General features: G+C 44.2%; 1 protein-coding gene across 2 annotated transcripts in view; it reads left to right on the forward strand.

Annotated features, from left to right (window-relative positions):
• LOC124794807 (nucleobindin-2) overlaps window positions 1-14,423 on the forward strand; it is a 101,623-nt gene that overhangs the window by 12,070 nt on the left and 75,130 nt on the right. For both annotated transcript variants that reach the window (XM_047258464.1, XM_047258465.1), the window contains exons 3-5: window positions 4,970-5,080; window positions 8,773-8,997; window positions 9,827-10,000. In XM_047258464.1, coding sequence (XP_047114420.1) covers window positions 4,970-5,080; window positions 8,773-8,997; window positions 9,827-10,000 — 510 coding nt within the window. The remainder of the gene's footprint in view (window positions 1-4,969; window positions 5,081-8,772; window positions 8,998-9,826; window positions 10,001-14,423) is intronic.

The raw sequence follows: 14,423 nt of genomic DNA on the forward strand, positions 1-14,423 counted from the left end.
TCATCCTTGGGCTCCCATGTCTCCCCCTCACTCGTGTGGTCCCGGATCCGGCGGATTTATGGATACCAGACCCCTATGGGTGTCCCTGGGCTCTCCTTGGACGGCGCTGTCTGCACGGACGCTGCCGCCATTGCTGAACGGCTTGCCGCGCACTTTGCTCAGAGCTCTGCGACTGCCTCCTATCCCCCCGCCTTTCGCTCTCTAAAGGAGCGAGCCGAGCGGCCGCCGTTCTCATTCCACACGCGTCGTTCTGAAACATACAATGCTCCTTTCAGCGAGAGGGAATTCCTCGCTGCCCTCGCCGATTGCCCTGATACAGCACCAGGCCCAGACTGCATCCACGCGCAGATGCTGAAGCATCTCTCCAGGGACTGCCACAGACACCTTCTCGCGATATTTAATCGCATTTGGAGCGAAGGCGTGTTCCCGTCGCAATGGCGAGAGGGTGTTATTGTCCCCATCTTGAAGCCTGGTGCGGACCCACTGGCGGTGGACAGCTATCGTCCCATTACCCTCACCAACGTTTTGTGCAAATTGCTCGAACGTATGGTGGGGCGGCGTTTGTGTTGGGTCCTTGAGTCGCGCGGTCTCCTCGCTCCATCCCAGGGTGGCTTCCGTCGGGGCCGGTCTGCAGTGGACAATTTGGTGCGGCTGGAATCTGCTGTCCGTACGGCTTTTGCCCGACGTCAGCATCTCGTTGCTGTATTTTTCGATCTGCGGAAGGCGTATGACACCACATGGAGGCATCACATCCTCGCCACGTTGTATGGGTGGGGTCTTCGTGGTCAGCTCCCGGCTTTTCTTCAAACCTTTCTATTGCACCGCTCTTTCGGGTGCAAGTCGGTGCCGCCTCTAGTTCTTCTTATACACAGGAAAATGAGGTCCCACAGGGCTCGGTGTTGAGTGTGTCCTTATTTCTAGTGGCCATTAATGGTCTGGCTGCAGCCGTCGGGTCGTCGGTGTCTCCTTCTTTGTATGCCGACGACTTCTGCATCTCATTTAGCTCCACGACTACGGGAGTCGCCGAACGCAGGCTGCAGGTAGCCGTTCGGAAGTCAGCATCATGGGCTCTGACTCACGGTTTTCAGTTCTCTGCAGCCAAGACTCGAGTTATGCACTTCTGCAGGCGTCGGACGGTCCACCCTCATCCTGAACTTTACCTCGACGGCCACCTGCTTGAAGTGGTGGACACTTGCCGCTTCTTGGGACTCGTGTTTGATGCCCAGCTCACATGGGTTCCTCATATTACTCAGCTGAAACAAAAATGCTGGCGGCACCTCAACGCCCTCCGCTGCCTTAGCCACACTCTTGGGGTGCGGATCGCTGCACGCTGCTGCGATTGTACAGAGCCCTTGTGCAGTCTCGGCTTGATTATGGGAGCCTGGCCTATGGGTCTGCATCACCCTCAGTGTTGAAGTTGTTAGACCCCATACACCACTGTGGGGTCCGGCTTGCAACTGGCGCTTTTCGTACGAGCCCCGTGGATAGTCTACTGGTGGAGGCCGGGGTTTCCCCGCTGCGGATTCGCCGCCATCGACTGCTCGCCGACTATGCTGTCCACGTGCATTGCTTGCCAGGCCATCCCAATCGTCGCCTGCTTTTCCCTGCCATGGTCCTCCATCTGCCCGAACAGCGACCTAGGTCTGGGCTTTCCGTCGCTGTCCGCGTTCAGTCCCTGCTGTCGGAATTGGGTTCATTCCCTCTTCCGCCTCCCTTCCGGGTCCGTGCACCTACGCCTCCCTGGTGTTTGTCCCGGCCGTCCGTCCGTCTGGACTTGGCACAGGGACCCAAGGACTCGGTTCCGCCTGTGGCCCTCCGTCGCCGTTTTCTTGCGCTCCTCGCCTCATTTCCGGGCTGTGAGCCTGTCTACACTGATGGTTCCCTGGTTGATGGTCGCACTGCCTACGCCTTTGCTCACTCTGCCCATGTTGAGCAACGCTCCTTGCCGGCTGGCTGCAGTATTTTTACTGCAGAGCTGGTGGCCATCTTGCGCGCTCTTGAGCATATGTGTTTCTGCTCAGGTAGGTCCATCGTGATCTGCAGTGACTCCCTGAGCAGCCTACAGGCCATCGACCGCTGCTATCCCTCCTCTCCTCTGGTGTCCTCCATTCAGGAGTCTGTTTCCGCCATTGCCCGTTCTGGTCATTCGGTGGTCTTGGTTTGGACGCCCGGTCATGTTGGCATCCCAGGGAACGAACGTGTAGACAGGCTGGCGAAAGGGGCGATCGACGCCCCGGCTTTGGAGGTCGGCCTTACGGCTCGCGACCAGCAGATGGTGTTGCGCCGTAAGCTGATTGGGATGTGGGCTGCTGAGTGGCGTGGCATGACAGCCCCGAATAAACTGCGGGCTGTCAAGGGGACGACCGATGTGTGGCGTTCCTCCCTGCGGGCTTCTCGCAGGGACTCGGTAGTCCTGTGTCGGCTGCGCATCGGCCATACATACCTGACGCACGGCCATCTGTTGCGTCAGGAGGATCCCCCCTTGTGTCGGTGTGGGTCCCGGCTGACGGTCGGTCACATTTTGCTGGAGTGTCCTCGACTGCGCACACTCCGGCAATCTTTTAGTCTCCCGGGCACTTTGGCTTTGGTTTTATCCGACGATGCCTCCATGGCTGACAATGTTTTACATTTTATCCGTAGTAGTCGTTTTTATGGTTCGATTTAGGGAGGTCCTGCGCCTTTCCCTTTCTGTGTCTTTTGTCCTTGTGTCTGTTGCTGTTCTGGTGTGCCGTCAGATGGTTGACTCTTTCCCTTTTTTCTCATGGTCAGTCAACCAGTCTCCGGCCATCCTCCTTTCTTCTGTTTCTTTCTGTCTGGTGCTCCTCTGTCCTGTTCTTGTCTGTAGTGTTTTTTGCTGCATTTGTGTTCTTTTAGCGCCTGGGCGGACGTCTCCTCCCCCTTTGGTTTTTATCTGCTCCGTAGATTTTCGGCTCGCCTGATTTTGGAATGGGGGACTGATGACCTTCGCTGTTTAGTCCCCCTTAAACATCCCAACAACCACCACCACCATCTTTCGTTTGTAACTCCTGTGTCAATCTGTTCTGGTACTTCTGAACAGTAGACCTATCTTTCAATTGTTCTATATTCCATATGTTTACTCTGGTACTACTTCCTATGGCAGCCATGGCAAGTTTCTCATTTTGGCTCTTACTAGGTAGTGGTCAGAATCACAATTCGCTCATTTTCCATATCGGATGCCCATCTTTTTGGTATCAATATATGGTCTATTTGGTATGATTCATTTGTTCGTCCCTTTGTAGATATTTTTCCTTTGAAAACAGGTACTTACCGTTCTCAATTTGTTTGCAGAAGCAAACTGGGCAACCCTCATACCATTATCATCAGTTTCGTCATACAGACTTTCCTTACCAAGCATGCTTTTTAATGCCTTTTCCTTTCCCAGTTTTGCATTAGAGTCGCCAAGAGCTATTGTGGAATCATATCTGGATATTCTGTCCCATACCTCCTGTAGTTGATCATAGATGATGTCCACAGTATTTTCATCTGATTCTTTTGTTGGTGCATATATATTCACAAAGGTCACATTATGAAATTTGCCTTTCATATGCAGAGTACATATTCTTCCATTATATGGAGTGAAAGCAATAACAGATCTACGCATATCCTTGGAGACTATAAACCCAACTCCGTACTCCCCTTGTCTCTCTTGTTTTCCTGTATAGATGGGGAGAATTTCTGCGTATAAATCTCCCCTCTTCCCTTCTACCTAATTCCCTGCAGTGCAACAATTCCCATTCTCATACCTTAGCACCTCTTCTGCAACACTATTCAACACTCCTGTATGCAACAGTGTACACACATTCCATGTTCCAAATGTAAGCATCAATAAATCCATGTTGCTCTTTCCTAACACAGTTTGTCTGTGTGTGGGCAGTACAACATTCATTGTTGAATTATTCACAATAATAGATTTTTTACAAGGCAGGGGTATCAACACTGCATTTTACGAGGCTGGGGTATCGGTGTGGAACACACTTCATCTGGCTTTTCAGTCGAGATCACTCCGGCTTGGGTGACCCTGCCAGTAGCTACACTACTGCCAGTACAGCTCTCAACATCATCAAAGCACACAAACCCTCCCGCCCAGCACTGAAGGTGCTTACAATAAGGCAGTGTCCTCTGAGAGGGACTGACAGTTTCTTAATTCTCAAAAAATTTGTCGATGTTGTCTTCTCTTTAGTTTTGAGGTGTCAAGTATGAATATCAGTTATGGTTACCAGTTCACATACCACAAAGAAGTATATTAACAGATCAGAATGTACCAGTAAATTTCATGTTGTAAATAACCATTTAATGATGTTGTTCTGCTGTTGCATCTGAGGCCTGGTGTGATTGTGGTATTGTAAATGATATGACATTCATTATGACTGACATTTTGTTTATAGTCTGCAGACTGATAATATCATTCTGGAATCAGTGTGTAGAATGTAACTGAACAGATGAGGAATGGCCCAGATTTTCTGTATCACACACACGCTGATCTGCTTCAGCAGCATTATTCTGGAGAACAAGAGAATGGTCCATGCATTGACCTCGAATGTGTCCATGTGCCTGCCTTCTTTTACAGGCATGCTGCACACTTAATCTGTACATTTTACATGCAATACAAATCTATTTCCAGATTATATTGGGATTGTTTTGCCATTTGTACATGTTTGTCTCAGTTTCCATCTTGCCACAAGCATTGACGAAATGGATAGATCTGCAGCAAGGCATGATTTGTATATATTTCATTGATGTCACTGAATATGCTGTACTTATTGTTCCTATAATTATTTTTTGAATACTTATAGAGTTTCATAATTTTTTTTTGTCATGGAACTTCATAATCCAAATAACACATTATGATGATCATTAGCATAATTTTATTTTTTAAATTGAGTTTTAAAACTACAATTTTAATACTATTTTCAGTGAGTTATTGTCTCTTGTGTGTGTGTATGTGCAGGAACCTCTTGGAATTGAGTACTCTCGTTACTTGAAAGAAGTTGTGACAGCACTAGAGAGTGATCCAGAGTTTAGACGTAAATTGGAAAAGGCTGAAGAAGCTGATATTCGTGTAAGTGGAATTCCATATCAGTGTTTAAAGTACCTTTTGCTGTAGTTTTTGGGATAGTTTCTTTCGATTCTGTTTAGTTCTAACAAGAGAATGTTCTGATCCGACATGTTGAAACCTACCCTGAAATTTTTCACATAGGAAGAATATACGATAAGAAATGCACTGTCAAAATTTTAGCTACTAAGTCTCACACTGAAAGTATTTTTTTTTGTTAATGTTAAAGTTACTCATTTTTTCCACATGAAGAGCTACTTAAAACAGCTGTTTGTACAGCCCTTCCTGCCTAGCACAGAATTGGTGAACAAAGAGAATGTAATGTCGCATAACATGAAGTGCACTCATGTGTGAATGTTAAGCACTTAAGTCATACCAAAAAGACTCAAATCATTAATTTTTTAAAACTTGCAGTTCATATCAACAGCTAAACTGTTGCAGATGTAATTACTGCACAAGTGACTAGTAGAGGAAGCCGGGCGGGGTGGCTGAGTGGTTCTAGGCGCTACAGTCTGGAACTGTGTAACCGCTACAGTTGCAGGTTTGAATCCTGCCTCGGACATGGATGTGTGTGATGTCCTTAGGTTAGTTAGGTTTAAGTAGTTCTAAGTTCTAGGGGACTGATGACCTCAGAAGTTAAGTCCCTTAGAGCTCAGAGACATTTAAACAAGTAGAGGAAAGAAAATCAAGGCAGTGCATGATGTTACAATACAAACGACTTCGATCAATTTGGAATTTTAATTTGTTGACAAGATATTTTATAACAGTTCCTGTAGTACAGTTCATACGATAATTTTTTGAATGGTGTGTAATCTACTAACTTCTTTATTCCCTAGTCATCACAATAATGGGAATTGTCTATTGGATAATGAAAACTAACATTGTCCGTACATCAGTTAAACCTGTTAAAAGAAAGCATGTCACAGTTATTACTAGTTATATTTAGAAAGAATTGGGATGCATGAGACATGGTCATGGCCATTGTTCTGCATGTGGTGTTGCATACTTGATCAAATTGGTAAAACATGGTGGTGAAGCAAACTGACTATCCACAAATGACTAAAGTTTAGCAGTACTATTATGCTGATAAACCTGAAATCACAAACAGCTATTGAAAATTATATTGTTCAACAGTTTTCTGAAAAAATCCTTTACACTGGTGAAGAGTTCTCGGGCTTCCAGCCGGGTGGCGGTGTCTTCAAACTGGGGACCGGCATCCACAAAGTCTCGGCACTTCGCCAGAAGATGATGAGTATGTCACTCGTCGAAACGTCGCAGTTTGAAGTCACCGCCACCCGGCTCGAAACCCGAAGAACTCTTTGCCAGCTGTATACGCCGGGAAGCATACATTCACATCCTTTACACTGTTGAAAAATTTCTTTAGAAAGGTTGAATAATACTTTCAGTCCAGATGGTATCTGAATTATGTTAACAGTCTTTACACCATTCTCTTGAGGGCAGAGGTGTTGTGGCGTCCAGACCACAAGTTCAACAAAAGCAGTGAATTATTTTCTGCAACTCGTCAGAAGATGTTTCTGATGTAGTACTGAAAGTTATTCTCTCACATTTTTCCTGATTTTGCTATGTCAATTACAGAATTTGTGCTTAGAAACAGTTCTTTTTTAAATTTTTGCTCCTAATTTGCCTTGAATGCATTTCTTGCTCGAAATCGGTCTGACTGGCTTTATACTCAGCGTTTTAGGGGAAAACAAGAAGCTTCATTTTCACGCTAGCTAAAAATTTCTCTGTAGCATTACCTGTTAATGACAGTTCCATATCTTCCAAATAGTTTTTTTCACGCTTTTGCCATTTCCATTTTGATGCATATTTCATGCTTTTTATATCTTTTTCTATTGATATAGTTCACTTTCAGATTTAAAATGAAAACAGCTTTGCACACTGCTTAACTTTAAGTGTTGTCTCCTTCCTTAATTTAACCAAAAAATTTACAGCCTTTTCTTTGTCACTGAAAGTTAATATTGTTCACGTTTTCGTGAGCTGGCAAGATACTGTATTTTTGTTCTGGGTGTTAATTAGCACAACAATCATCATTCAAACCTCAATTCATGAAATCGTCTGTTATTTTCTATTTATTTTAATTTTTTCCACACAATTTTTAGCTAATCTCAATTCCTTCAAATGAACTTCAAAGAAATTAACTAATAAATAACACATATGTAGATGTTCATAGGAAATAGGTGATTTCAGTTGCATACTACATTCTTCATATTTAATCTTTGTGAGGTTAAAAACATTAATTGGCTTCTACACTACTGTGAAACTGGATCCTACATAAAGACGGATGCTATTAACAACCATGTATGAGATAAACAAACAGAAAATTAATAGAGTTTTTTTGCCATTGTTAACACTTTACGATACTGCAGAGGCAGCTGCAAGGTGTTATGGATATACACGAGTGTAGATTTGAGTGAATATTAACTGTGAACAATTTTGTCAGAGTAACTGTTAGCGGAAACTAAAATTTGCTTTACAATTCCATTCGCATTGTGCCACGTTATCTGTTTACCAATTTGGCATCAGTCAAAGCTAGGTGCTTGCCGTGTTGCATGTGCACTGTCTGCTGTAGATGCAGTAGGGGTGTACATTCCTCCAGTCGTCTGGTGAGCTACAAATTTGGCAATTTTAACAATTTTTTAAATGTATTTGCGGTGTGTCTTAGCAGCTAAAATTTTGACGTTGTGTTTCTTTCGATGTATTCTTCATATACAACAAATTTCAATGCAGGTTGTGACATGTGGAATTGGACCATTCCCTTGTAAGCTTTCATTGGAGGTAATTATCAGTGTGTGAATAAAAAACAAAACAGATAAAAATTTGGTCGCATTCCTGAGTGTCATTGTACAATATTGTGTACAAATTTATGAAAAAGGGCATTTACAGTGTTGTACTTCCAAGCATCAGTCTGTTCAATGGTGCAGTGCATTTGGGCCAGGCCTCTGTAGATCACAGGGCAGGAAAGGCATCATGGTAACAGTAAGTGTTTCATACAATGATATATATAGTGTATGGATTAGAGGCAGCAGTGACAAAACGGCACTGGCCTACACCAAACAGGCAACCATCCTAGTTCTGTTGTTTGCTCTAACTGCTATCAGAGAACAGTTATTCCACATTGTATTTATGAGAGTGACTTGCAAACTCTTATCACAAGTGTTTCTTCTGGTAACTGAGATGTTCTTTGCTGTGAAAGACTATTTGATTGAAGTTTCAGTGTTAGCCTGCATTTTTGAAGCTTTTATTTCTATATATAATTACGTATGTATTACTGATTCAATATAATGGAAGGAAACATTCCACGTGGGAAAAATTATATATAAAAACAAACTCTTTGTCTTTAAATATGTCTGCTTGTGTCTGTATGTGTGGATGGATATGTGCGTGTGTGCGAGTGTATACCTGTCCTTTTTTCCCCCCTAAGGTAAGTCTTTCCGCTCCCGGGATTGGAATGACTCCTTACCCTCTCCCTTAAAACCCACTTCCTTTCGTCTTCCCCTCTCCTTCCCTCTTTCCTGATGAGGCAACAGTTTGTTGCAAAAGCTTGAATTTTGTGTGTATGTTTGTGTTTGTTTGTGTGTCTATCGACCTGCCAGCGCTTTTGTTCGGTAAGTCACCTCATCTTTGTTTTTATATACATATGTATTACAGTATTCTGCAGTCACACTTTTATTTTGTAGACAGGCAAAATAGCTCAAGAACTGGAATATGTGAATCATCAAGTGCGCACAAAACTAGATGAATTGAAGCGTCAAGAACTGGAACGGCTCAGACATTTGGCAATCAAAGAATATGAACTTCGTAATGGGATTGACACAGAACACCTCAAGATACCACCAGAACATCTTGATCATTCAAATCCTCATACTTTTGAGATTGAAGATCTGCGTAAATTAATTGCAAAGGTTAGTATGGACATTATTGAAGATACCAGCATTCTATTGCTAAGAAATATAAATCATAGATCAAAATTTTCAGATTGAAGATCTGCGTAAATTAATTGCAAAGGTTAGTACGGACATTATGAAGATACCAGCATTCTATTGCTAAGAAATATAAATCATAGATCAAAATTTTCAGTTATGTTCCAGGATAGGTGGCAATGAATGAAACAAAACACAAGATTCATAGTTGGAGACCCAGACATCACTTAGATTAATAATTGACTTAGATGAAAGAGCTGAGAATAAGTTGAGGAAAAGTGACAAGAGGGATGGGTCAATCGATAGGGAGTATCAGTGTTAGAAACATTTTATGTGTAACTCAACTCCACACAAAGGAGGCATTCATTCACAAACAGGCACAATGAAACAGACTACTAAAAGTTGTCCCATTATAGAACACACACACACACACACACACACACACACACACACACACACACACACACACACACAAAAAGCACCACTTGCACATACAGGCCACTCTTTCTGGCCACTGGACCTGAGGGCCTACTGCTACTATCACCATCAAAACCACCACCACTACTACTACTACTACTACTACTACTCCTACTCCTACTCCTACTCCTACTCCTACTCCTACTCCACACCCTCTCCTCTCATGGCCATCAACAACACCAATAAAATATTATACAGTAGAAATGAAATTGATATAAGTTATTATAGTCAGACTCATAACTGCTGGTAGTGAATCATGCTATTACAGACTGGTCTGGTGTTAGTCACGTGCTATTGAGAGAAAGTAAATAATTCTGACATCTCTTTCCCACAGACAACAGCTGATCTAGCTGAAGCTGATAAAAAGAGAAGGCAGGAGTTCAAAGAATATGAAATGCAGAAGGAGTTTGAGAAACAAGAGAAATTAAAAAATTTAGATGAGGAACATAAGCAGCAGCTTCAAAAGGAAATAGAAGAGAAGGAAAAGAAACAGAAAGCTCATGAACCAGTAAGTGTAACTTGTTAGTAAAATTAGTAGTACTGAATTGTATCACTATATACTTAAGTTATTTTTAAGTACTTTGCCATAAATTGTATTGAGATAACCCAAATAGAGGCAATAACCTTAGATTCCCCAGTCCGTGTGAAGACCCAGAGGACCTTGTTACTGTGGATCATAGGGCCCTTGAGACTGTTTTGGAGCCCCTATAGTTGATTTGGTGTGGAAGCCCTGCCAAGCGGCTCAAAACTCTTTTTTTTTTTTTTTTTTTTTTTTTTTTTTTTTTTTTTTTTTTTTTTTTTTTTGAGTACATGTGTGGCAAGTATGGGCCCCTAAGCTATTGAAATACTTTTTCCTTTCCTGTGCAGCAATTTCACACTGTGATTTTATCTTTTGTCAGACTTATTTTGTATTACAGATTCCCTGCTGACAGCCTAACTCACTCATGGGACATAGCTTACGGCTTCTGCCATTTCATCACTCTGTTTTGCACAGTGGATTGTGATTATTGTATGTTGGTCCCAACAACTGGGTTTGATCTCCACCCTTGCCAGTTTTCCTCCAGGAATTTAGTATGTGAGGAGAAGGGCACTCGATACCAAGCATGGTAGCCAGTCTATATGGTGAGTTATCAGGTACCCATACAGTGTTAGCTCCCTAACCACATAGGAATTGCACTTTCGATGCCAGAGATGTCACCTCTCTGTGCATATCAAGGAGTAGGTGCTTGAGGAAGCAATACCTTGGCAGAATTCTGGAATCGTGAAAGGACTGAATTTATAGCAGTCTCTTTAAACAGACTACAGTTAAGTTCAGTTCATTGCGACCCCAGGAATGCTCTCCTTGCCATGCACTGGGAGGAATGTAAAACCAAACAACTTGCAGACACTTATTCCCCTCAGTTCCTGGTTCGCACCTAGATGGAGGGTCCTTTCTCTCTGCTAAGTCAATATTCTTTGTGAAGAATATTAAAAACAAAATGTGCAAACTTTCTTCCCCTGTTGAATTATGAAGTGGCTCCACCTTAATTCAGATGGCACATCCTACCCTGTCGTGGTCATTACTCCCTTGTAAACAATTTGGTGGTGCATCTGTCACCATAACACCTAATAAGAACTTAAACATGATGAAGGGTTTAATTTTTCACTTGGACGTGATACAGCAGATGGAAAAAGAACTGTGTAAACACTTGGGGAATCAAGAGATCCACTTTGTACAACATGTACATCAAAGCCCGCTAGACAGTAAGATTGACAGTGGATCGTTCATCTTTTGCTTTTGAGGAGGATTCAACTGCAGAGAAGGTGAAAATTATAGTTCCCTGTTGTGCTGTGAAGCCATATTCCTCGCCCCCATTGTGTTGCTTTAAATGTCAACATTTCAACATACAGGATGACAATTACTGAACTACATGAAAAAAAGTAAATTAGTTACAAACTGTGGCATGCACACGCTTTATTCAACATGTAAACATTGCTACAGATATTTGGATTTAGGTCATGACATGTTCAATATGCCTGCCATCATTCGCGATGATGGGGCACAGACAAATAGCGAAATTCTTTATGATCCGCTGAAGTGTTGGAGCAGCGGTGCTGTTGATGACCTCCTGAATGGCTGTTTTCAGCTTTGCAATGGTTTTGGGGATACTGCTCTGCACCCTGTCTTTAATATAGCCCCACAAAAAGGAATTGGATGTATTCATGGTGGCCAGTGAAGGCCCATGCCAGTGGCCTCTGGGTACGCCAGAGCCAGAAAGCGGTCCCCAAAGAGCTGCTCCAGGGCATACTCTTCTGCTTCAATGGGGTAAGGTTTTGTCTCGCATGAACCACATCTTGTTAAAATCATGGTCGCTTTGGATAATGGGGATGAAATCCTCTTCCAAAATCTTCATGTATCATTTGGTACATGAAGGTAGTGTAACTGTGCCCTCAAGGAATATTGCATCAATTATTTTGTGGCTGGACAATTGTGTACCACACCATCGCCTGTTGAGGGTGAAGAGACTTCTCAATCGTGAAATGTGGATTTTCTGTCCCAGAAAACACCAGTTTTTATTGACAAACCTATCCAAATTAAAGAGGGCTTTGTCGCTAAACCAAACCATACAGTGATTACTAATTCCCATCATGCCCCGTGGCCAAAAGTGCAATTTGAATGTTCTAATGCAAACCATTCATAAGTTATGACGATTTTAGTTCATGTAGCTCAGTAATTGTCACCCTGTATGTCTTCCAGGTATACATATAACCCAATTTGTGTAGACTGTTGCTGGCCATTTTGTGAAAATTCACTGCATCTGTATCAGTTGTGGGAATGACCACCCTCCTGTATCCCTGAAGTGAGATACCCAAATTAAGGGACACAAACTACAGGAACTGAAGGCCTTACATGGTTCCTGATGCACCATCTTTGGAAACCACTCCCCTTAACCTGCTAAAGAAGTAGCATTCTCATCTGGTATGTACTGTTAACAGGACTCCCTTCCCCCTACAGGTCCGGGTGTTAGAATAGGCCCGAAATATTCCTACCTGTCGTACGAGGCAACTAAATGGAGTTTCACATGTTTCAGTCTTTATGTGATGGTCCCCTGTAGGGCTTGACCTCCATTCTTCAACATTTTCCTGAAGAGCAAGCCAATTGGGGAAGGGCATCTTACAAGGTGTATCGTGTCCATCACGCATTGAGATCTTTAGCCCACTTTCTCGTCATTGCATTGCAGTCCTGCCCATTCTCCATCTCTTGGACGAGGACACCTGCCTGGGTGCGTCTTCCACCATGCACTATGCAGTGTCGATTTCTGCGATGATGATGACCATCGACTTCTTCGCACCTGATATCCAGCACGGTAGCCAGTGTGTTGTGGTGGGGCCCTCATTTACCCTGTTGGTTGTAGCCCCCTGACCACACAGGGATCACTCTGCTGATGCCTGCGCCATTAACTCCCCATGTATGCTAAGGGGTAGATGCCCATCCCCCTGGGGCATCGGGACTCCCGGCAATGGCCATCCTGCCAGGTGGCTGTTGCTGCGGCTGGGTGGCGCCCGTGGGGAGGGCCCCTGGTTGGAGTGGGTGTTATCAGGGTGCATGACACACAATGAAGTGTAGTCCATCATCTCTTGCTGGTTGTGAAACACCAGCAGTATCTAAGTGATCACAAGCTCAGTTCAATGCACAGAAGTGCAACCCCAAATCGTTCCCCTCCTCGACCACACCATGGGAGGAACATCAGGCTAAGGATGGCAGCGGATCTTACTGGTCCCGGTACCTTGTATGTTCGAGAGCTGATGGGGAATCTTTCATGACGATGAAGCCGCAGTTTTTTGTTGAGCATTTAGAGGACAAGTTCGGGGAAGTGGAGGGCTTGTCCAAAATGACATCTGGGTTAGTCTTGATCAAAACAGCATCCTCTGCCCAGTCACTGGAGTTACTCACTTGTGACAAGCTTGGGGATGTTTCTGTAACCATCACGCCCCATAAGACCTTAAATATGGTCCAGGGTATTATATTCCACAGGGACCTTCTTTTGCAGTCTGACGATGAGCTGCACGCCAGCTTAAGAGTGATTAGGCATTCATTTTGTCTGGCGCATCCATCGGGGTCCAAGGGATAATCAGGTTGCCACTGGTGCTTCATCTTGGCATTTGAGGGTGACACATTGCCTGAGAAGGTCAAGGTGATGGTCTACCGCAGTGATGTAAAGCCATGTATCCCTCCCCCTATGCGGTGCTTTAAATGCTGGAAGTTCAGTCATATGACTTTCAGCATCACATGCTGAGATTGCGGACCCCCATCACATCCCAATCTTCCATGTGCTCCGCCTCCCGTCTGTCAACTGCGGAGAGCACCATTCACCTTGCTTGCCAGATTGCAGGATTCTCCAGAAAGAAAGAAAAATCATGGAGTACGAGACCCTGGACAGTCTGACCTACACTGAGGCTAAGAGAAAATTTGAAGGCCTGTATCCTGTGCGTATGACATTGTCTTACGCCGCTGCTACAACAGTTCTGGCACCATCAGCTCTGCCAACCCAGGTCACCTCTCAGAGCCAGAAGACTACACCTGCCCCCTTGATGGAGGGGGGCATTTCCCGCCCTGTTGCTCCTGCACCAGCTACTTTGGAGCAACAACTCCCCCCCCCCGCGCAACCATCGGGGACGTCCGTCCGCACTTCTAAGCCGGAAAAGCGTAAGTCTTCTTCGGCTTCTCTCGCTAGGAAGGGGTCTCTTAGGTCACTCCCTTCCCAGGTTTCTGCTAGTGGGAAAGATGACACCCGCCAGTGGCTGAAGAGCCCAAAAGTAGCTGGTTGTAGGACTTCACGCTCATCCTCAGTTCTGGAGACTGAGCCAGTGAAGTCCTCCCAGCCAGGGAGGAAACCCAAGGAGCAGCAAGAGAAATCCAAAAAGAAAACCCCTAAGACCAAGAAAATTGC

The sequence above is a fragment of the Schistocerca piceifrons genome, chromosome 4 (assembly GCF_021461385.2).
Source record: "Schistocerca piceifrons isolate TAMUIC-IGC-003096 chromosome 4, iqSchPice1.1, whole genome shotgun sequence".
In the NCBI taxonomy this organism is placed as follows: domain Eukaryota; kingdom Metazoa; phylum Arthropoda; class Insecta; order Orthoptera; family Acrididae; genus Schistocerca; species Schistocerca piceifrons.